Genomic DNA, 24,652 nt, shown 5'->3' with positions numbered 1-24,652 from the left:
GATGGTGGAAAGGCATCGGTCGGAATGGACAACAAAAGACAAGAGAAAGATCAATCTCGATAATGTGGCCAAAGATATATTGTATAATAATCTTGATAAAAATATGTTTAGTAAGATTAAAACTTGTTCTACTGCTAAAGAAATTTGAGAGAAACTGACCAATCTTTGGGAAAGAAATGATTAGACTGAGGAAAACAAGTTGATAGTGGCGTTTTAGAAATTCAACAGTATAAAGAAGAAGGCTGGAGAGACCATGAGTGAGCTTGATGAGAGGTTTAGCAGCATCGTGATTGAGGTAGCCATTCTTGGGAAGGAGTACATCAACAGAGAGGTTGCACTGAAAGCTATGAGAGCTCTTCCAAGAGAATGAGATATAAAAACCATAGACAAGCGAGAGTCCAAAGATATCAAAAAACTTGAGTTGCATGACCTATTTGCAGAATTAAAAGTATACAAGTTTGAGTTGGGGATCAAGACAAAAGAAGAGACTTCCACTCCTCTACCAACCACATCTCTAGACGATACAACTCCAATTTCGACATCTGGTGAAGAATCTTCCAACAGAAAGTATGTTGAACAGATAAAAAAATTTCTTTATTTGTTAAAAAATTTGTCATGTTTATTTAGGGGTGGGTACGGTACGGTATACCATACCGAACTATGGTATCGTATACCGTACCGTAAATATCGGTATGGAATTTTTCCATACCGATACCGATACCGAAAATTCGGTATACCGCACATTCGGTATACCCAATTTTTGATATGAAAAAAGTTCATACCGGATACCGTACCGACACCAAAAATTTTGTCGGTATACCGAAAACATTTTCGGTATACCGACATTTTTTCGGTATATCGAACTTAAATTTTTTAAAAAATAATAATAAAAAATTATTTTCGGTATTTCGGTACCCAAAAAAAATAATTCCGTACCGATACCGATACCAAAAATTTCGGTACGGTATGAATTTTCGGTATATCGATTTTTTCGGTAATTTCGGTATTTTTTTCGGTACGATTTTTCAGTATTTTGGTATTTCGGTATTTTTTCCCATCTCTATGTTTATTATGAACAATCAGCCTAAAATTCACAAGAAAAATCAAGCCAAGAATAATCAGGATTTTTTTAATTGTAAGAAAATTGGGTATTTTATTGCATTTTGCAAAAGGCCCAAGAAAGATGACAAGAAGAACTTTGAAAAGAGACGGTACAAAGATGAAAGAAGATCTTATAAGAAGAACAAGGACCAAAAAGTGATCTTTGCTGAGGAAAGCAAGTGTAAGTGGCATGATACAGATTCAAAAACTTTTAGCTCAGAAATTTCTTCCAGCGACAGTGAAGAAGAACAAGTTCAGTGCCTCATGGAGGATGTTGAACCAAAAACAGAGGAAATTGAGCTGGAAATTGCCAATAATATGGTATTTGATTTCAACTCCAATAAATTCATATGAGAGGAACTTGTCACGAAATTACATGACATGATAAACGAGTATACAAAACTTTTTCAATCATTACAGGAAGTCAAAGCAGGGAACATATGCCCAATAGAAAAGTTAAGAAACTCTAGATGCTCACAGCAGAAGTAACTTGACTGTCAAAGGGTGAAACTCAATATGCTAGCTGCTGAGAATGATGAATTTCCAAGAATTTTCCAACTCTAGTTGCTCGAAGAGAAAGGAACTTGAGGGTCTAAGGATGAAACTCAATCAGCTAGCTGCTGAGAATGATGGGATGCGAAGAATGAGCTGCAAAAACAGTCTGGAGAGAAAACTGGTAAAATGTTTGGCAACAATTAATGTAGTTCTTCTGAGGCAAGTACTCATTCGTGTCTAGACAAAGGTAAGTCTAAGATGATAAACTTTGTGAGGTCTTGCATAAGATATGAACATGATCGACCATAAATCCAATCTAGTCAGAATGCAAATCTTGATAACAAAAGCAAGCATAGAGGTTTATGTTATGTTGAACTAGAGACTTCTAAGTCTAATTGCACATGGCTTAAATGTAGACAAAGTTAAGCTTGTTACACTGGCTCAAATTTGCCTCGCAAGAAACCAACTGCAACCGGACATTACTCTATGTAGGGTAAACCTAGTCGTTATCATAATTGTCGACATGTTCAAAATATATACAGTCTTAATGGGAAAGATGAACGACTGAAACAACATTTTGCGAAAGAGAGAACACATAACACACAGTCACATGGTTTTGCACAAGCACACACTCTTTTGGATACACACCCTAATAAGCATGTTAGGCTAATTCAGATGTGAATCCTAAAAGGGTTAATCTGTTATGGACCCAACTAGATTTGAGTATCAAAAATTTTATTAAATGATTGCATGTATTAAAGAAAAAGCTTCTCAAAATTTTTTCCTGGTATCTGGGAAATAAATGCTCCAGACATATGACAAACAAGACCAAGAGAATCACTTTTGGAGATAACTCCAAGAATAAGAATGTGGGTATGGGTATGATTATCCACAACAAGATAGTTGTTAAGATATAATATTAATTGAGAATCTTTGCTACAACTTGATTAACATCAGTCAATTATGTGATCATGGTTATTATGTTGAATTTCGCAAACACACATGTACTGTTAAATCATCAAATTGAAATATTATGCTAATTTAACTAAGAGAATTAAATATATTTAAAGTTAGTTGAATGATGATAATCTTATTGTTTCTACATGTTTTGTTGCATTACATGGTAATAAGAATTGGTTATGACATAAATGGCTCAATCACTTAAACTTCAAATTCATTGCTATTTCTAAGTAAGAAAAAATTGGTCTCAGGGTCGTCTAACATTGATTTTACCAAAGATATGGTTTCTTCTGCATCTCAGTAAGAAAATCATATCAGATCAAGATTCAAGAACAAGAGAAGTAATTCAACGGCTCGATGTTTGGAACTTATTGATATGGATCTATTCGATACAATACCTGTAAAATCCTAGGGGGGAAAGAATTACACTTTGGTGATCATTGATGAATTTTCAAGATTTATATGGGTCATCTTGCCGAGTTCCAAAGATCAGAAAGTGTCCAGCTTATTAAGATCTTAAAAAGACTTCAAAATGAGATTACTTCAGTGTTGGATGGGATAAAGAGTGACAAATGAACCTAGTTCACCAACTGACTCCTTTCAACCTATATGGATTACAATGGAATCAAGTATGAACTTAGTCAACCCGTATCACAAATATAGATCTGTGAAACCGTATCACAAAAAACATACTCATAGAACTAATAACATGACATTAAAAAAAAATTTATTGCATCCAAATCAAATGTTGGCTAATTAGAGGACCAAACTTTAAAGATAATTCTTGAAACTTTTCTCAGTTTTGATAAAGAAAATTCATCTGGTAAATTAGTCTATTTTGGCTTTTAATCCTATAAATCAACAAAATTTGGTGTTAAAGCAATATGTTGATTTTTTTAAAAAATAAAAATTAGTTCTCTGCTGTCAGAATAATGACAAAGCATACCCTAACAAATTAGCAATATGGTGTCACAACAACAATATTCGATGTCATGTATATAATGTCCGATCTAATGTCGGTGTTACGTTAGCATTCAAACGAAAAAAATACTAAAAGTAAAATAGCAACTAATATTGGATTAAAGAACAAACTTTAATCAATTAAAGTTTTCTGTCTCAATAATAATGTTTAGCTTTTATATACAATTGCTTGAAAATTCAACTATATAAAATCATCAATATTGAGGTCTCATGTTACAATGTCAATGTCATGTCAGTATTTTGACAAAAAACTAAAATAAAAATATCAACTTATCAGCTAAAATAAAAACTTAAACTATTTAAAGGTTCAAGTCTCAAAGTAAACAATGAGATAATTTTGCTAATTTTTTTTTCAATAATATTATTTTTCTGTTATATATACAATTGCTTGAATTTCGATTATATAAAACCATCAATTAGCTTCATTGAAAGTTAACAAGGTAATATTTTGATAATAAAACAACAAAAATTGTAAATTTAAAAGGTTTTTTAAAAGGTCATATTCAATATTTTTATATCCTTACTAAGTGATAAATTTTTATGGTTTTTGTATGAAAAAAATTCAATATTCTTGGTCATGAAGTAAGAGTTTTTTATGATTTGAGTAGACCGTGTAATATCCCAACCTTTTATCATTTTATTGTATATGATGTTATTCTTCGGTATGGTGTTTAAGGAATATGGTTATTGGATATTCATGGTTTATCATTGTAATGGATATTTCATATGTTTTGGTGATGAAGTTTATGTGGGATGGTTATTGCTTATGGTTATGTTTATTGGAATGGGAAAAAGTATGGTTATTGTTTTGGAGTTATGTTTTATAGTTGTTGATGGTTTGTGGAGATGGATGGGTTTTTGTGGTGATGGTTTTTATGGATGATTTGAGGATGTATTTGGATGTTTAGTTGCATTGATATTGCATGGCATTGAAAGATGATGAATTCTAGGTGGATTGGTGATGAATTTTAGGTGCAGGGGCAACGCCGCAGCACCGGAGGGGCAGCGCAGCTGGTGTCCTTGGGCGCAGGTGGCAGCGCCGCAGGCCCTGGCGCCGCGGCGCTAGTCGGGGAGAAAGTGCTTCTAGAAAATGTGATTTTGAGGGATTGAATGGCTTATATATTGAATTGTCCAGAGACTTCTACACATTTCCTTTTCCTTCCTTAATTTTCTATCGGTTCAAGCTCCTCTTTCTCAAGGTTTTCTCTCCAAAAAAAATTCTCCACTTCAAGTTCAAGGGTTCTAGGAGAATTCTTAGTTTCTTCTACTAAATTTCCAAGCTCCAAGGTACGGATTCTGTATTTTTGGAGTTTAGAAGGGTTTGAGAAGTTGAAGGTATATGTTGGTTTGGTTGAATTCTATGATTAATGGTTGATTATGTGCATATTGTTGTAGGAATTCCTTCAAGATCATCTAAGCAAATACTTGCTTCTTGGTTTGTAAGTAGAGGCTCTCCTTCTTGCTCACATGATATATATATGTACAAAAGCCATGTTTATTGATGTCTAGCTCCTTCAATTGATATATTCTTGATGTATATATTGCTATTTATTCATTGATTAAGGAATACAATTGAATTCATTGATAAAAGAGCTAGTAAGTCATTGTTGCCTACCAAAATGTTTGTTCAATTGCCTCAATGAAGTTTTTATGATTAATACAAAGAATTGATAGTATTTACATGCATATCATTGGCCAATTTCATGATGAATGTGTATCTCTCACAGTTTTGATATTTATATCAAAGAAATACTTATTACATGGTCACATATCACAGAACTAACAATTCATTTTTTTTTAATTCAAGCCAAGATACCATCTTTATTGCCTTGATATTTATTGCTCATTGAAGATGGTATTGTATTGTTTTTCATTGCCATAGCCATGTTATTCAAGCCAAACCTATGTATATGTATTTTTTATTTATAGCTTTCTACTTACTGAGTTTTATCTCATTCTAGTTATTATCATGTGATGCAGGTGAGAAGAAAGAATGAAATGGATTGTACAGTGTGAAAGAAGTCATATGGCAAGATGAAGGGAAACTTTTGGCATGTAAAACTTATTTTGATGGGTTGGAACATGGGTGGTCATATGTGTAATAGTATGCACTTTATGTGAATGAATTGTATATTTTGGTGATGATGTTTGGATTATGCTTTACCGATAAATTTAAAAATAGTTATGTTAAAGTTTAGTCAAGTTTTTGTTAATACGAGATTTATTTTTTTTTATTTTTCTCTTTTACAAATATATACTTCCACATGTTATTCTTTAAGTTTAATTGTCATGGGAGTGGAGTGTTTCAATTGGTATCAAAGCAAAGTTTCTTTGGACCATATATGACTTCTTCTACCTAAGACAATCCGGTATGTTTTCGATCCTGCATCTATTGATTTTAATATTGAGAAATGATTATATTTCATTTCCATTGATATCTCATTGTTTCCTAGTTATGTTGAAGTGAGCCTATGTGTAGGAAATGCCTCCCAAGAGAAAGAGTACCAAAGGAGATGATAGGACCCCTACTACCGATAAGACTGCGAAAGTTGTAGACGAATTCAGTAAGCTATTAAAAGAACAGGCGAAGGTCCATGGTGAACAGATTCAGCAATTATTGAGCATGCACACCCTGACTCAGGGTCGTGGCCATGGAAGGGGTTAAGGCAGGACAGAAAGCACTGAAGATGGTTCTTATGATCGGTTCAGGCAGATGAATCCTCCTGAATTTATTGGTGGTCCTGATCCACTAGTGGCTCCTGAGTGGGTCAAGTCATTGGAGGCCATCTTTGATTATTTGAAATTCACTGATAGAGATAAGGTGAGTTGTGTTGTTTTTATGTTGGTGAAAGCGGCCCGTATTTGGTGGGAAGCCACCAAGGTTACTGTTAATGTTCGTGAATTAAAGTGGAATGACTGTCACTGAGTATACTCTGAAATTTGAGGTAGGATGCGTTTTTGTCCCTTTATTGCTGAAAATGATAAAGATAAGGGAGAGCACTTTCTTCGTGGTTTGAAGCCATATATTAGAAGTGATGTTCACATGTCGAAAGTGATCACATATCAAGACATTGTTGAGAGAGCATTGCTTGACGAGCATGACGAACAAGAAATCGAGAAGCAGCGACAGTTAAGAAGAAAAAATTTCCAAGCGAAAGGTCAAGGTGCAAGTACTCATGTTCGAGGCGGCCACAAAGGGAAAGGCAAGATGGAGCAGCGTAATAAATCTCATTTGCCTTCCTCGGATACTGAGAGACCATTGTGTCCTAATTGTGGCAAGCCACACAAAGGAGAATGTTTGGTTGGCAGTGGCCGATGTTTCAGATGCAAAGAAGTGGGGCACACAGCGCATAAATGCCCTCTGTCTTCGGATAAAGGAAGAGTACAAGGGAGAATTTTTGCAATGACAAAAGAAGGTGCTAATCCTGATTCTTCGGTAATATCAGGTAATATTTTAATAACTGGCAAGGAAGAACTTGCATTAATTGACACTGGTGCGAAACACTCGTTTATATCTGAAGTGTTTATGCACTCTTTATCTGTTGAACCTACTGTCATGTCTTTACATTTCAATATTGTGTTGTCTTCTGGAGATGAAATTTGGCCAACTTGTATCCTTAAGGCCTGTCATGTACAGATGGGTACGAGATTATTGTTTGCTGATTTAATTGTTATTCTGATGGTTGACTTTGATGTCATACTGGGTATGGATTGGTTGTCTGCCTATCGTGCAGTGATTGACTATGTGGGAAAGACATTGAAGTTTTTAGCTGATGACCATGAGAGTGATGTATTTGTTGGTCTAGGTTCTTCGATGAGTATTCCCGTTATTTCTTGTTTACAAGCTACTAAATTGTTGCACAAAGGGTGTATTGGTTTTCTGGCTTTTGTGTTGGATGTGAGAAAGGAGAGTAATATGCAATTACAGAATATTGATGTGGTGAAGGATTATCCTGATGTGTTTGCTGAGGAAGTACCCGGATTACCAGATGATCGAGAGGTAGAGTTTGTTATTGACTTAATTCCAGGTACAGCTCTAATTTCTAAGGCTCTGTACAGAATGGCTCCGACCGAGATGAAAGAATTGAAGAATCAATTGCAGGAGCTATTAGATAATGGTTTCATTCGACCTAGTTCCTCGCTATAGGGAGCTCCAGTTTTATTTGTGAAAAAGAAAGATGGATCGTTGAGGTTATGTATTGATTATCGAGAACTCAGTAAAGCAACTGTTAAAAAAAATATCCTTTGCCGTGGATTGATGACCTTTTTGATCAACTACAAGGAGCAGCAGTGTTCTCGAAGATTGACCTTCGGTCTGGGTATCATCAATTGAAGGTGAAAAAGGAAGATATACCAAAGACTGCTTTTAGAACGAGGTATGTCCATTATGAATTTTTTGTTATGTCATTGGGACTAACCAATGTTCCTTCAGTTTTCATGGATTTAATCAATCGTGTCTTTAAACTGTATTTGGATACTTTTGTCATTGTTTTTATTGATGACATTTTGATCTACTCAAAGACACAAGAACTTCATCGTGAGCATTTGAGAATTGTGTTACAACTATTGAGAGATAAGCAATTATATACTAAGTTAAAGAAATGTGAATTCTGGTTAGAGTAGGTGGCGTTTTTGGGCCACATCGTTTCGAAAGAGGGAATATTGGTAGATCCATCCAAGATTGAGTCCATTAAGCAATGGTCCATTCCAAAGACAGTTTCAGAGGTTAGAAGTTTTCTTGGGTTGGCAGGATATTACAGACGGTTCATAGCGGATTTTTCAAAGATTGCAGTGCCACTGACGAGTTAGACACAGAAGGCTACCAAGTTCGAATGGACCATAGAGTGCCAACAAGCATTTCAAGCATTGAAATTTAAGTTGACTTATGCCCCTGTGTAAGTACTTCCTTGTGGTACTGAGGATTTTACTGTGTATATAGATGCTTCAAAGCAAGGGTTAGGTGCCGTACTGATGTAGCGTGGGAAGGTGATAGCTTATGCTTCTCGTCAGTTAAAAGACTACGATAAAAATTATATCACTCATGATTTGGAGTTGGCGGCTGTGGTTTTTGCCTTAAAGATTTGGCTACATTATCTCTATGGTGAGAATTGTGAAATTTTTACGGATCACAAATGTTTGAGCTATTTGTTTTCGCAGAAAGAATTGAATATGTGGTAGCGGAGATGGTTGGAACTTGTGAAGGACTATGATTGCACCGTTAACTATCATTCTGGTAAAGCTAATGTGGTTGCGGATGCTTTCAGTCACAAGTCGAGTTATTTATTGGGTTCTATGATTTCAAAACCATTGTTGGTTGATTTGCAAAGGAATGAGATAACTCTGGTATCTCAAGGTTCAATAGCTCAATTATCTGCATTAGTGCTTCGCTCAACCTTGTTTGATCGAATTTTGAAGGAACAACAGTTTGATAATCGGTTATTAGAGTTGAAGAGAAAAAGTTATCTAACAAGGGTTTCTGAGTTTGGGTTGAATCATGATGGGTTGTTGGCCTTTCGAGGTAGGATATGTGTTCCTATGTGTGATGACATTCAAAGAGATGTACTCCTTGAAGCACATACAGCGCCATATTCAGTACACCTGGTAGTACCAAGATGTACCATGATCATCGACGCCTTTACTTGTGGTCAGGTATGAATAAAGATATCATATTATTTGTTTCTGAATGTCTAACCTGTCAGCAGGTTAAGATTTAGCACCAGAGGCCGGCGGGATTGTTGCGATCTTTACCTATACCGCAATGGAAATGGGAACACATCACCATGGATTTTGTTGTCAGGTTGCCAAGGACACAGAAGGGCTTTAATTCTATTTGGGTGATCGTGGATCGCTTGACCAAGTCATCACATTTTCTCTATGTCAAGACAACATATTCTATGAATCAATATGCTGAGGCTTATATTCAGAAAATTTTGAGATTTCATGGGATACCAGTGTCGATAGTTTCAGATCGTGATCCAAGATTTACATCTAAGTTTTGGAAGAGTTTACATCGAGCCTTGGGAACTAAATTGGCCTTTAGTACCGCCTACCATCCTCAAAGCGACGGGCAATCAGAAAGGGTTATCCAAATTCTTGAAGATATATTGAGGGCTTGTACCATTGATTTTCCTGGTAGTTGGGACTCAAAATTACCTCTTGTCGAGTCCATTTATAACAACAGCTACCGGTCTTCAATCGACATGGCACCTTATGAAGCTTTATATGGAAAGAAGTGCCGATCTCCTTTGTATTGGGAAGAGGTAGGTGAAAGAAGATGTTGGGCCCAGAGTTGGTTCAACGAACAGCAGATGTTGTGGCAGTGATCCAAGAGAAAATGAAGACCGCTCAGTCTAGACAGAAAAGTTATGCAAATGTGAGAAGACGACCTTTGGCATTCGAGGTTGGTGACCATGTTTTCATTAAGATAGCTCTTCTCAAGGGGGTTATGCAATTCGGTAAGAAAGATAAACTGAGTCCTCGATACATTGGTCCGTTTGAGATTCTTGATAAGATTGGAGACCGAACATATCGTCATGCATTGCCACTGGACTTGGATAGAGTTCACAATGTTTTTCATGTTTCGATGCTCCGCAAGTATCTTCCTAATCCATCTGATATTCTTCGGCACGAATCTTTGGATCTTTTACCTAATTTAAGCTACGAGGAAGTACCGTTCAAATTCTTGATCGCAAAGTTAAAGTGTTAAGAAATAAAGAGATTAGTCTTGTCAAAGTTCTTTGGAAGCATCGTGTGATTGAAGAGGCCACATGGGAACCAGAAGAAGAGATGAAACATTGTTATCTGAATTTATTTGACGGTAAGCAAATTTCGGGGACGAAATTTTTATAAGGAGAGGAGATTGTAATATTCCAACCTTTTATCATTTTATTGTATATGATGTTATTCTTTGGTATGGTGTTTAGGGAATATGGTTATTAGATATTCATGGTTTATCATTATAATGGATATTTCATATGGTTTTGGTGGTGAAGTTTATGTGGGATGGTTATTGCTTACGGTTATGTTTATTGGAATAGGAAAAAGTATGGTTATTGTTTTGGAGTTATGTTTTATAGTTGTTGATGGTTTGTGGAGATGGATGGGTTCTTGATGTGATGGTTTTTATGGATGATTTGCGGATGTATTTGGATGTTTAGTTGCACTGATATTGCATGGCATTGGAAGATGATGGATTCTAGGTGGATTGGTGAAGATTTTTAGGTGCAGGTGCAGGGGCGCAGCGCTGCTGGTGTCCTTGGGCGCAGGCGGCAGCGGCTCAGCGCTTCCAGGCAGCAGCGTCGCGGCGCCAAGAAGGTGGCGCCGCGACGCTAGTCAGGGCGAAAGTGCTTCTTGAAAATGCGATTTTGAGGGATTGAATGGCTTATTTATTGAATTATCTAGAGACTTCTACACATTTCCTTATCCTTCATTAATTTTCTATCGGTTCAAGCTCTTATTTCTCAAGGTTTTCTCTCCAAAAAAATTTCTCTACTTCAAGTTCAAGGGTTCTGGGAGAATTCTTAGTTTCTTCTACTAAATTTCCAAGCTCCAAGGTAAGGATTCTATATTTTTGGAGTTTAGAAAGGTTTGAGAAGTTGAAGGTATATATTGGTTTGGTTGTATTCTACGATTAATGGTGATGATTAATGGTTGATTATGTGCATATTGTTGTAAGAATTCCTTCAAGATCATCTAAGCAGATACTTGCTTTTTGGGTTGTAAGTAGAGGTTCTCCTTCTTGCTCACATGATATATATATGTACTAAAGCCTTGTTCATTGATGTCTAGCTCCTTCCATTGATATATTCTTGATGTATATATTGCTATTTATTCATTGATTAAGGAATACAATTGAATTCATTGATAAAAGAGCTAGTAAGCCATTGTTGCCTACCAAATGTTTGTTCAATTGCCTCAATGAAGTTTTTATGATTAAAGCAAAGAATTGATAGTATTTACATACATGTCATTGGACAATTTCATGATGAATGTGTATCTCTCACAATTTTGATATTTATATCAAAGAGATACATATTACATGGTCACAGATCACAGAACTATCAATTCATTTCTTTAATTCATGCCAAGAGATACCATCTTTATTGCCTTAATATTTATTGTTCATTGAAGATTATATTGTATTGTTTTTCATTTCCATAGCCATGTTATTCAATCCAAGCCTATGTATATGTATTTGTTATTTATAGCTTTCTACTTACTGAGTTTTATCTCATTCCAGTTATTATCATGTGATGCAGGTGAGAAGAAAGAATGAAATGGATTGTCCAGTGTGGAAGAAGTCATATGGCAAGAGGAAGGGAAACTTTTGGCATGTAAAACTTATTTTGATGGGTTGGAACATGGGTGGTCATATGTGTAATAGTATGCACTTTATGTGAATGAATTGTATATTTTGGTGATGATGTTTGGATTATGCTTTATTGATAAATTTAAAAATGATTATATTAAAGTTTAGTCAAGTTTTTGCTAATACGAGATTTATTTTTTTTATTTTTCCCTTTTACAAATGTAATGATTCCACGCATGTTATTCTTTAAGTTTAATTGTCATGTGAGTGGGGTGTGTGAGACCGTCTCACGAGTTTGAGACATATCGATCTAACTCATTTTTATCATGAAAATAATACTTTTGGCATATAAAACAACATTTTTTATCAATTGACTCGGATTGGTGATCTATCTCATAAAACTGATCATTAAAACAATATCACAATAGTGTTTGTGGTACAATTTTAAATAAAGTATCAATTTTTGTTCCTTTATCGTAAAGAGGCGAGCCGAAACAAATACACGAGAAAAGATTGCAAGTCGAATTGGTTGAACTTTAACTGCAAATCCGACTTTTAAAATTCAAAATTTCAATCCATCGTCTTCCAATTCCAACGACTAAATAAATTGTGGATCCCTTCAAAAATGTTGTGCCCCACAATCACATTGAAGCAACCTTATAATAATAATAATACCAATAAAAGAGAACTTTGAATTCTGAAACCATTTGACTTTATATGTTTCGCATCTTTTTGAAAAAATAAACTCTTTATTTAATAAATATAGACAATTTATCAACATTAATCACATAGATTTTCATAATAGATCTTCACAATAGATGCAGATCAAACACATATATATATAATTAAATTTGTGATATTTATACTAACTAAAATTTAATTGATTTGATGGATTTTTATTTAAAATTATAATTATATTATGATTGTAACTTTTATTTTTATATCTTCAATTTTACATTTATTTATATTTTTAAATTCAATCATATCTTTATCTATATTTTAAAATTTTTATACAGTCAATCACTCTTAATAAAATATAAAAAAAATCATTAATTAGAAAAAAATTTATCATGTTTAAATAGTTATTTTAATTGAATAAGCACACAATACGCGCAAATGAATATCAATATATACAAATAGTTTTCTGTATATATTTTCAAATTATTATTTCCTTCAAAATTATAATTTTATTGAAAAGGATATTTTGGTGATTTTAATGACTAAGTATCTAATAAGTCGGAGAGTTAATTACCATTTTTTTTCATTTCAAAACATCCTTATCTAATCTTATCTGACAAAACGTACACTTTTATTTCAATATTTTTAATATACAAATATTTTAAATTATATTACAAAAAAAAAAGATTCATAATATTGAATCTTAATACTAATTATAAGATTAAATGTTAGAGGTTTACTAACCTTAAAAAAAAGAATAACGAGTTAATATAATTAATTTTTTTATATTAAAGTATTGATGATAATAATAATATTATTATTAAATACTAAGAAACAAAAGGAAAAGCGAAATAAGAAATAAATAAGACAATTTGGATACAGCACCCACTGAGCTGTGTTTTCCCACAAATAATCGACATTTTCCTCTCCGCGTATCTCACCTCCCTTTCCCGTCATCGTTACGGCACCCACTAAGCTGCTTCTTTCTTCAAATATTATATATATATATATATATACACACAAACACACACACACACACATATATATGTGTGAGGAGAGAGAGAGAGAGAAATGGTATTTTGTGTCTGAAACATTCGTGAGTTTGAATTGAAACGCGCTCACATTCGAAGTTTTACATACATGGAGGCCACCACAATCGTGCTCTCCTTGTTTCTTCTCATTCTTGGCACCGCCCACGCCCAAACACGCCCTCCGGCTCAAGCCCAAGCACCGGCATCGGCCTCCGAAAGCTGTAACGGAGTGTTTCTTTCCTACACTTACGACTCCGGGAAGATCGTACCCCCGATTCTGAAGTCGGATCCAGCTCTCCAGGCTTACCGCTTCGAATCTTCCCTGTCCGTGCTCAACAACGACTTTGTGGAGCTCAAATCTTGGCGGGTTTTTGTTGGATTCCAGCACGATGAGTATCTGGTCTCTGCTTCCAACGCCGTGCTTGCCGATGGGAACTCCATTCCGGGGGGTGTTGGAAATGGGACGGTCTTGGCGGGGTATCCGGGTCCGGATCTGAAGTCGGGTATTGAGACAGCGGGGGACTTGACCCAGATGAGTGTGCGAGTCGGGCTTGTCGGCACGCAGTTCGGAGTTGCTTCTCCGAGCGTGCCTATGCCTTCAAATATCTCGCTGGTGAATGATGGCTGGATTTGCCCAAAACCAACTATGCTAGGTGATTTTTTTTAATCGAATCTAACATATGTTTGGTCCTATTTTCATGAATCGACTTGGATTTTATACAAATGATTAATGTTATTTGCAATCTTAATTTTGTTCTGGATCGGAGGAAGAAGGATTGTTTCTTGGATTGGTGAGTTTGGTGTATTTTGTTTGCCGGTGTGGAGCCAAGATTTGAATGTTTTGTGTATATTTATTATATTGTTCCTAGGAGCGTTGAATTGATATTTTATATAGTTTTTATTTGTTTGTTGAGGAAATGAAGGCGTGAATAAATGGAGGTGTAGAATTCTGTTTGACTTTTAATCAATTAGTGGGACACCTTCGAGAAGCCAATGTGTGAGCACCACTTACCGGATAATTGGAGAATAGCCAGTCAAGAAATGTGTAGGATACTCTGAACTTTGCCATTTAATTTTAGGGGGTTTTTCTTTGTGCTGTTTTATAGTTTTATTGTTCAGAGGTTTGATATTTAAATGAACACATTTTGGAGTTCTGTTGTTTAGAGGTTTGATTTATAAGTGAAGACGTGGGAACTGGGAATGGTGCAAGACAAATCATTTAAATCATATACGAGCACATATCCTACTTTTTGATAGTAGGGAAACAACTTGCTCGTGTTGAGCTTGTGATGTAATTCTTTATCAAAGAAAATTGCACATAAAGTTCATATTTTTGGCTATTCATCAATCTAGAGCTAACTATCATACTTAAATTTTTGCTGTTCTAAAACGTTTATGTGGCATGAATTGAGGAAGTATTATCATGGCTTTGTGAGATAGTGGTCTGATTTGAATCTGTTTCCTCAGGAAATAGCTCGATGCAAGTATGTTGCACCAGCGACTCGAAGTTAAAATCAAACATTACCATAGATGATGAGTTTTTGCCTCGTCAACACGGTGATCTTACCATAATGTACGATGTGTCGAAAACATACGAGTCCAACTATTGGGCTCAGGTTACGATCGAGAACCATAACCCCCTTGGGCGACTCGACAACTGGCAGTTAAACTGGGATTGGATGGAAGATGAGTTCATTTTTGCCATGAAAGGAGCGTATCCATCTGTAGTGGATACATCAAAATGTGTATTTGGGGTACAGGGCCAGTTCTACCAGCGTCTTGACTTTTCAACCGCCTTGAACTGTGACAGAAGGCCCACTATAGTAGACCTACCTTTAGCCAAGACTAATGACACAAACCTGGGAATGATACCCTTTTGTTGTCGGAACGGGACGATCTTGCCTCCTGCTATGGATCCGAGCAAGTCAAAATCAGCATTCGAGATCAATGTTTTCAAGATGCCACCTAACCTTAATCGCTCTGTTCTTGTCCCCCCGCAGAATTGGGGGATACGTGGCAGACTTAACCCAGATTATAAATGTGGGCCGCCTGTTCGAGTTAGTCCTAGCCAGTTTCCAGACCCGAGCTTGCTACTGCCCAATTCAAGTGCCATTGCTAGTTGGCAAGTGGTGTGCAATATCACGCAGCCAAAGGGAGTGAGCCCACGATGCTGTGTGTCGTTCTCTGCTTACTACAACGAATCCATCATCCCATGTCAAACTTGTGCCTGTGGGTGCCCTGCTAATACGGAACAAACATGTAGCAGCACATCTCCCGCTCTTTTTCTCCCATCTCAAGCTCTCTTAGTTCCATTCGAGAACCGTACTACCTTATCAAGAGCATGGGCCGATCTTCACCATTTCCCTTTGTCTAACCCACTACCCTGTGGTGATAATTGTGGAGTTAGTATCAACTGGCACTTGTTCACGGACTATAGAGGCGGATGGTCTGCAAGAATTACAATCTTCAACTGGGATGAATTTGCTTTTGTCGATTGGTTTACGGCATTAGAATTCGAGAAAGCAGCTCCTGGCTTCGAAGCAGTTTACTCCTTTAATGGAAGTGCACTGAATGGCGTAAACAACACGATTTTCATGCAAGGTCTTCCGGGCCTCAACTATCTCGTGGCAGAAACTGATGGGGCCGATCCCCAGAAAGATCCTCGTGTACCTGGAAAACAGCAGTCCGTGATTTCATTCACGAAGAAGATGACACCTGGAATTAACATTCCTGGTGGTGATGGATTTCCATCAAAAGTCTACTTCAATGGGGAGGAATGCTCTCTGCCTAAAATACTTCCAACAAGCGGTTCTTATCTCCTTGATTCATCGAATATGTTATCGTTCTTTCTGGTTTTCCTAGCTTTCATGTTTGTGCAGCAATAGCCAAGGGGATGAATGCTCGAATTCGATTACACCGGGTGCTTATTCATTCATTTTTTCAAGTTTGATGTGAGGAACTTTAAATTGAGAAGGCTGGATGTTTCGAGTTATAAACCAGAGTGTTGGCATTGTAATATATAGAGCACGACTCAGAGCAAAACACACTGTTTGATTTGTTGTAAACATCATGGAGCAAAGGTGATGGAGTTTTGATTCCCTTTAAGGATTAAATATTTTTTTTGTTTGTACACATCATTGTTAATTATTTTTTGATTGAAACTTTTAGAAATTTGGAGAAATTGTGCTAAATTATTTGACATAAAAATTAATGACATATATGTAAAAAACTTGAGCTTTGTTTGATTATCTTTCCGGTGTTTTGGTATTGTGTATTTTGAATAAAATGTAAATTTTCAAAAAATATACAAGGAAATGAGGGATGATATATTATTTCATTCCCACTCATAATTTGTTATTTAATATATTTATAAGGTTTAAAATAAATTATATTTTATAGGAGTAGAAAATCAAATTAATAATAATGATTGCGTTTGGAGATGTGAAAATTACCTCTAGGAAAAAAAATAAAAATAAGATATGTAGAATAATGTTTATGTTTAAAGGGGTGAGTGATTTTTGAAGCTTAAAACCAACAAAACCTTGGGTTTTATTGAATTAGATAGCTGAGAACTCCTAACAATCTGTGCATGCTCTAAAATCACCAAACCTAAAGCAGTCAAAATTAGTTGTGCACATATGCTTCGCACATCATGCAGCACGATGGAGCATCGCGGTCTGTAATGCATAAAGAATGTAAGATCCTTCTACTTAGAATCTGGGAATAGTATGTACTGTGCGCTGCTACTCATGAAGGTGATCCACCAGCTCATAATCCTCAATGCCGAACCCGTTATCCAGGCCTTCATGATATTGCTGTAATTGACAAAAATAAACATTAGAAAATTAATGTGCCCCATTTGGTATTTACAATGAGTCATAAAAAACTAACCTGTTTGTTGTAAAGGGTCATGAAATCCTCTCGCTCTATACTTTCAGGATATAAGTCTATATAGCCGAATTTTCCGGATTTGACACTTAATAAATTATTGTCACACTGCTGGTTGTCCATCCCATCAGGAACTGAGAAACCTGTCTTACTTTGTACACTTTTTGGGCTCAAAGAGAAGCCCGGATGAACTAAACTTGTTGGTGATATGTCCATGCCTACTTGAAAGTTTGGCTGTTGGCGAGCTTCAAGAGTTGAGCTGCTGTTGTGCATAACCCAATCCTGATTTCCGTGATGATGATTCTGCTCGCTAATATTGTCATAGTTCGGTAAGAAACTTTGATGTCCTTTTGCTTCTGAGTTAACCTCTTCCTGAAGTATCCTTTTCGGGGAGAGAGTCGACACTACTGAATTAGTCACCAGGGAAAATCTATTCACTGGCAACTCGGTTCTCTGACTGCTCGAAAAATCTACAACGGTTGATTGGGAAACTGAGGAGTAGACAGGCCCACGAAAGTCCCTCCCACCCAATACAGCAGCATTTGGAATCGTCTGTGGTTGACTGACAGATAATAGATTCATGATATCGGCGGCGTCATTTGTTTCATTCGAAATTTTAGCACTTGGCTCCGGTCGAACCATCTGAGTCAGCAACAAATTATTTTGGTTCGCATGCGAGCGAATATACAGATTCATGTTGCCATAGGGAAACTCAGCAGCCTGGTGCAAAGTGGCAAGTTGCTTTGAGTCCATATTTGTTGGGACTTCATGCAGCAAGTTAACTTGCTTAACATTACTGTTCGGTTCTCGTTGTCCCTCCATGAACCTCATCTTAGGATTTTTGAAGCTCTGAATCTTTCTTTGATCGACCGGGGGGACAGATATGGCAGGATTTGTGGCGATCCTACCAAGTGACGGGGTCTCGATGGGGGTAACACAGTGGCGAGGTAATTGATTAGAAGCAGCGAGAGCTTGAAGATCGAGGCCATTGAAGGAAGATATTGCTGCAAACGCTGCGTCTGGGGTTCTCATAAAAGAGTTACCAAGTGCATTCAGGCTGTTTTCCTTTCTCAGAAACAGACGATACTTCTACACCGATTTTGAAATTGATATTAAAAAAATAATAAAAAGAAATAAAATTCGATCGAAATCATTAATCGACTAACGTTCTTCTGCACATTGAATTAAGAAACACAAGAAAAGAACAATTATTTGTCTAACCTGAAGATGACTTGCAACATTCTCTCTCGTTAACCCAGGCACATTCATTATTTCCAGGATTTTCTTTGGAACCGCCTCTGCGTTGATGCACAGAAAAGGAACATAATGAGTACAGGTTCATGAAAAGCTAAGAACGGAGATTGCTGGCATGAAGTGCAACATATCAGAACTGCAGATACGAAAAAGACACAAGAAAATAAATGAAATGATAGCTTTCACTCGTTGATCAAAGGTTTTCTACTATGTAAAAGCATACCTAAGAAATTATAATGCATTACAAGAGATATACTATGCGTCCCTTCAAGAAAGACAGATATGTTCATGCTTTATTTCTTGAAATTCAAGAAACGTGATGCTCATTTATGAAATACACAACAAAATTGTTCCATTTTTTTTGTACGAGAAATCCATATTTAGGGGTGTGCCTCTCCCAAGATCAATATTGTTGCATAGTTTGCACAACTTACTGACACATTACAATTTTTCAGGAGATGGAAGATATTACAAGCAGCGTGTACGCGCACCAAAAAAGAACAAACGCACAGAATAGAGAAATTGAGAAGATCCATACTGTCTACCCCAAGTTGATTCACAGCAGTCACAAATTGCTGGTGAAGCTCAAAAAACCAAACTACTCGTGGTTTCTTCAATGTAGAAGTAACATCCCTTTCTTCTATTTCATCTCCATCATCGTTCCTTCTCTTGGAATTTTTCAAATGCCCTTCATTAGCGGATGACGAATAGTCGACGTCTTCCAAAGGTTTTCGCAGCTGCTCCCCATCTTCTGCACTTCCCAATTGTTCAGAATCTTTTTCCTTCAATTGGTACTTCTTTTTTCGAACCACATGCTGCCATATGTTTTTCAAAGCCTCCATACAAATTGGTTTTATAAGATAGTCGCAGGCACCGTGAGTAACACCCTTCATCACCACATTTCGGGTATCATCTTCTGACATCACTAAGCAACAAAAAAACCAGGACGTGAGTAATCAACTATTACTAATCAAAGAGTCAAACAAAACTTGATGGAACTGATGCAGAAACAAATAGGCCTTACTGATAACGGGCAAGTCCATCTCGAGTCTTATGTGCTCTAGAAGTTTGAAACCATCCATAAACGGCATGTGGACATCGCTTAGAACAATGTCAAAGTCATCTTTTTTCTCCCTAAGCAACTGTAACGCAGCTTCTGCTCGACTGCACTTCGTAACTAGCAATTCAAAAATAGAAAAAAGATTATCGAAATCAGAATCAGATATTGTAAATCCAATATTAAATCCCACCAATCCAACAACTATGAATTACCAGCAAGTTCTCTTTTCACTTTGAATACTAAACACAAGGATATCACTCATTGCTGGATTAAGTGATTATGATCCGAAGACAAGAATTATGAATATACCACATAAATACATTGAATATATATAGATCCAATAAAGTTTCTGGTGATTATATATCTCATAAACATATGAATAGATACACAAATCCACCCCCTCTCAACTCCAGAAACAAAATACACGTTCTGATGCATCATACATGATTCCTTATTTCATAGATGATTCCTTACTTCCACAAAGACATAAACCCAGCAGAAACAGATAAAAATATGATCTTTCAAACAGCGATAGAGGGGAATTGCCTAGCGGCGCGGACCAGAAGCGCTTCAAACCAAAAAACAATTGAATTTGCATGTTTAAAATTTTTACAAAAACTCAAATTTCACAGGCCTTCACGGTCACTACTGAGTGCTTGTGAACAAAAATCCTCAAACACAACGGCGAACCTAATATTCTACCTTCGTAGCGGCAATTTCGAAGCATCCTCTCCAAGTTCAATAGACAAGTGGAGTCATCATCCACAACAAGTACCCTTAAACCCACGGGGAACTGGTCTGGAACTCCGTCACTCGACTTCCACGAACCACAAGAGCTCGTAAAAGTCATGGGTTTAGGTCCTTGACTCATTTTGCATCCGAATTCGCCAAATTTAATTTAACCAAAAAGAAACGCATAAAAACAAAAAATCTCAGAATGGGAAAATGCTGAAAATTAACTACGCCGCCGCATAATTTATACCCACCCCAGAAACTAAACGATAGAATCAAGAGAAAAAACCGGCAGGTTTATCAAAGATTCAAACTTGGTTTGTTATTTTCGTTAGATAAAAGAGATTTTGGGGCAGAGATTTGGTTCATATATACATATATATATATGTATACGTATAAGTACACCACCGACTCTAAAAGGCGCGATATGTTTCAGTCTAACCAACCCCGGCCCACGCCACCCAAATATCTTGGAGTTTTATTAAATACGCACGTGCACGCATACATATTTTTAAAAATTTATATTAATTTTTTTAGAAAATAATATTAAAATTTAAAACTTTTGTAAATCTTACGAGTAATATGATTATTTAATTTAAAATTTTCAAATTATAGATAACAATAAAAAAATATTTTATTATGAATATTATAAATATAGATAAAAATGTAAATTTATTAAAATATATATGTCATTTTTTATTAAATAAAAATAGAATATTTTGTGATTTGAGAAAAATAAATATATTTGATTTATCAATAAACATATTATAATATCAAAATTAATTATTTTAAATCATTCAACTTAAATAATATAATAATCACACGAAAAAACGGTGTCTTAGAATATTACGATAAGTGCGTATTCAACAATCCAAGTTTCATTTTTACATGTGAGATCCGTGATTTTTCAACATTAAAACAGAAAAAGACTATTGGATTCAAACTTCGAATAATACACTAGTTAGCATCTGATAACCCTTCGAAGATCATCATTGTCGAGATATAAGTGTTATTTCATAATGCGTTGAATATAAATTTATATTTTAAAATAAACAAACTTAATAGTTATTTTTTGGAGTGATTTTTTTAATCTTGGTCCTGTCATTTTTTTAAAAAAAAAAAATAATAATTGACCAAGATTAATTTACAAATTTTTCTTATTTTTTTATACTCAAAATAATAGAAATATACGTAGTATATTTATATTATTAATTAAGGAAGAAATCTTTAGAAAAACTAATTTTGATGTATTGATAAAAATTTCCCTTCCTTACCTAATATAACGTTTTTTAGATTGAGACTTCCATTAATTTGAAAGCATTAAAAAATAATAATTGACCAAGATTAATTTACAAATTTTTCTTATTTTTTTATACTCAAAATAATAGAAATATACGTAGTATATTTATATTATTAATTAAGGAAGAAATCTTTAGAAAAACTAATTTTGATGTATTGATAAAAATTTCCCTTCCTTACCTAATATAACGTTTTTTAGATTGAGACTTCCATTAATTTGAAAGCATTAAAAAATAATAATTTTTCATGGATGACCCAAATAAGAGATCTGTCTCACAAAATACGACCCATGAGACCGTCTCGCATAAGTTTTTACCTTTATATTTTATCCACTAGTTTACACACACAAAATACATACGGAACAACGAGTTCATGGATGTGTATAAACACACAGAAAACAGAGTTTTGGGATCAACTGAAATCTCAAATAAATAAAGCATGCAAACACTGTCGGCGTATGAACAGATAAGAAATATGAACTCAAGCAACAACTTTGAAATTATAAAATTTATTATGATAAAGTTAATTTTGTCATTACAATCTAATATATAAATTTAATCACTCTTATTAAAATCATAACAAACATTAAATATAATATCCTACATCTTATATATCCTTAACTTATCCTTATATTATATATAACATGTTTATCTTATCATGTGTACCAAACTATGCCTAGAAAGATAACATATCCCTTCTTTTAGAAGTGATAATTTTAATTTAATGATAAAATACATTACAAATGACTTAGTTACCCTATATTTATAAAAATCCTAAAACCTATCTTCTCTCATTCGATCCTTCACAGTCGGCGGCTGGAGAAATGATTTAAATTAATTTTAATAAATATAAATTATAATTATAAATATTTAATTATCTATAAAATTATTTTAAGAATATTTATAATTATTTAAAAAAAACAATAATATTATAATTATTACTAAACTTTATTTAACATTAACATTCAAAATATTATTGCTATTTTAATTATTAAAGTAAATTCATATTCACAAATTTATTTCTAATAAATATATTTAAATTAATTTTAATAAATGTAAATTATAATTATAAATATTTAATTATTTATCCAATTATTTTAATAATATATATTTAATTAGCACTTGGGGTATTTTGGTCATTACAATAAAATTTGCAAAATTAATCCTTCATTTTAAAATCATACTAAACACCATGTTATTTATCCTACCATACTGTTAATCTATATATCTCATTTTTTAATCACTCTAATTACTAATCATTTACTTATCCTATCACACATATCAAACTATACTTAAGGATTCAAATGACTCCGACATCCAACTTTAAACTCTACCGCATATTATTATTTTTTTTAAATTTTGTGAAACGAAATGCCACTTAGACCAATGGTAAGTAGCTCTGTGGTAGAAATTATGCACTTTTGTTGTTAAATAATTTTTTTAATTAATTTTTTAATTTTGAATTTTATAATAATTTTTTATATCATGGGTTATATATATATAATGTAAAAATTTGAAAGTTTAGATAAAGTTAAATAAATATTTTGAAATTTGGAAGTGACATAGTAACTTTAGGTGAACATATTCACTAAAATAACCTGATTTTTTTTTTGTTTCCATTAAACAACAATAAAGAAATTTTTTTATTTTGAGAGAATTATTAATTTTGGTACTTCTTTAAAAATTGGATTATGTTACAAAAGTTAGTTTATCTGGATCCTTTAGCGTTAATAATATAATAAGTATAGATAAAAATAATATATGTTGTTTATGTGTAATATATTTTTATTTTTCAATTAATAGATTAAGAGGGTGTTTATAAACTCTCATAATTTGCTTCGTAAAAAAAAATTACAAACAACTTATAAGTAGGGGTGGGCGTCGGTCGGTTCGGTCCGGTTTTTCTCTATAACGGTTCGATTTTTCGGTTTTTGGTTATGAATATATCTAGTCCAAAACCAAACCATTTTATTACGATTCGGTCCGTTTTTTTGTAATACGGTTCGGTTTATATGGTCGGTTATATATGATTTTATAATATTTTGTTTAGAAATAAAATTATACATCACTTGATGCTTGATGGATGCAACACATATAAAAGAAACAATGACAGTAGATTAGTAGAACATGTACTGTTACAATACACTTATGACTTAACAATCTAAGCTTCAATAACAATTTGAACTTCTAATTGTCAAACTCCAAAATCCTGTTTTGCAAAATTAGAAACGAAAATGACATTAAATTCATCACAATAGTGATTATAAATCACAATCTTGAATCATAACTTAAATATATATAAACTTACTGAAACTAACAAAGATCTTTCACATTTATTAGCCCATTATACAAAAAATCCTATAGTTAAATATAATATGGCCGGTTCGGTTATTTCAATTATCTGGGGATCAAAACCGAAAATCGAACCGAAAAACCGAATTTCTTTAATTTTGAAACCGTAACCGACCGAAAACCGAACTAGTTAAACCGAATTTTTCGATCCGGTCGGTTATTTCGGTTTCAACCAAACAATGTTACGCCTACTTATATAAGCGGTCAAAATAAGTTGTTTACCGTTTATAAGTGGTTTTTTTAAAAAGTTTGGAATACCCTACATTTTTAAAAAAAATCTTATTTTTATATTTCTCTTCTCCAAAAAATCCTTATATATCTTCTTAAATTCTCATTTTATACATGTTTCTTAAATCATCACGTTATCATTTTGTTTTTTAATTAAATTTAAAATACAGTTTTGTTTTATATTTTTATTAGGATATAAAAAACAAAAGTATTAATATTTTATTGAGTAAATTATTAACTACAATTATTTAAACCAACATTTTATTTATACACATTAAAAATAATA

The 24,652-nt window shown here is 34.3% G+C and overlaps 2 protein-coding genes and 1 long non-coding RNA gene across 3 annotated transcripts; 1 reads left to right on the top strand and 2 right to left on the bottom strand.

The window, feature by feature from the left end:
- The first annotated feature begins 13,560 nt into the window (after positions 1–13,560).
- LOC140984457 (COBRA-like protein 7) lies at positions 13,561–16,667 on the top strand. The gene is made up of 2 exons (XM_073451883.1): positions 13,561–14,207; positions 15,022–16,667. Exons 1-2 carry the CDS (start codon positions 13,664–13,666, stop codon positions 16,437–16,439), a joined length of 1,962 nt encoding a protein of 653 aa, XP_073307984.1. The 5' UTR covers positions 13,561–13,663; the 3' UTR covers positions 16,440–16,667.
- LOC140984458 (uncharacterized) lies at positions 16,471–16,869 on the bottom strand. Its single transcript, XR_012176621.1, has 2 exons — positions 16,686–16,869; positions 16,471–16,653 (listed from the first exon to the last, which is right to left on the bottom strand). It is a non-coding gene; the product is annotated as an uncharacterized lncRNA (long non-coding RNA).
- A 183-nt stretch (positions 16,870–17,052) lies between these two features.
- On the bottom strand, positions 17,053–20,813 carry LOC140985068 (two-component response regulator ARR2-like). The gene is made up of 6 exons (XM_073452811.1): positions 20,459–20,813; positions 19,721–19,873; positions 19,235–19,621; positions 18,664–18,740; positions 17,446–18,531; positions 17,053–17,369 (listed from the first exon to the last, which is right to left on the bottom strand). The coding sequence occupies exons 1-6, from the start codon at positions 20,625–20,627 to the stop codon at positions 17,298–17,300; spliced, it is 1,944 nt and encodes a 647-aa protein (XP_073308912.1). The 5' UTR covers positions 20,628–20,813; the 3' UTR covers positions 17,053–17,297.
- Between the last annotated feature and the right edge of the window lie 3,839 nt (positions 20,814–24,652).

This window comes from Primulina huaijiensis, chromosome 9, assembly GCF_012295235.1.
Source record: "Primulina huaijiensis isolate GDHJ02 chromosome 9, ASM1229523v2, whole genome shotgun sequence".
NCBI lineage: Eukaryota > Viridiplantae > Streptophyta > Magnoliopsida > Lamiales > Gesneriaceae > Primulina > Primulina huaijiensis.
Note: the sequence above shows the minus strand (reverse complement) of the source record. Positions and strands in the feature narration are given on the sequence as shown.

Coding starts and splice junctions, on each gene's coding strand:
- LOC140984457 (XM_073451883.1), top strand. CDS start 13,664: ATGGAGGCCACCACAATCGTGCTCTCCTTGTTTCTTCTCATTCTTGGC. Junction 14,208..15,021: donor CCCAAAACCAACTATGCTAG/GTGATTTTTTTT, acceptor CTGTTTCCTCAG/GAAATAGCTCGATGCAAGTA.
- LOC140985068 (XM_073452811.1), bottom strand. CDS start 20,627: ATGAGTCAAGGACCTAAACCCATGACTTTTACGAGCTCTTGTGGTTCG. Junction 19,874..20,458: donor TCGAAATTGCCGCTACGAAG/GTAGAATATTAG, acceptor TTGAATTGCTAG/TTACGAAGTGCAGTCGAGCA. Junction 18,532..18,663: donor ATGTTGCAAGTCATCTTCAG/GTTAGACAAATA, acceptor AAATCGGTGTAG/AAGTATCGTCTGTTTCTGAG.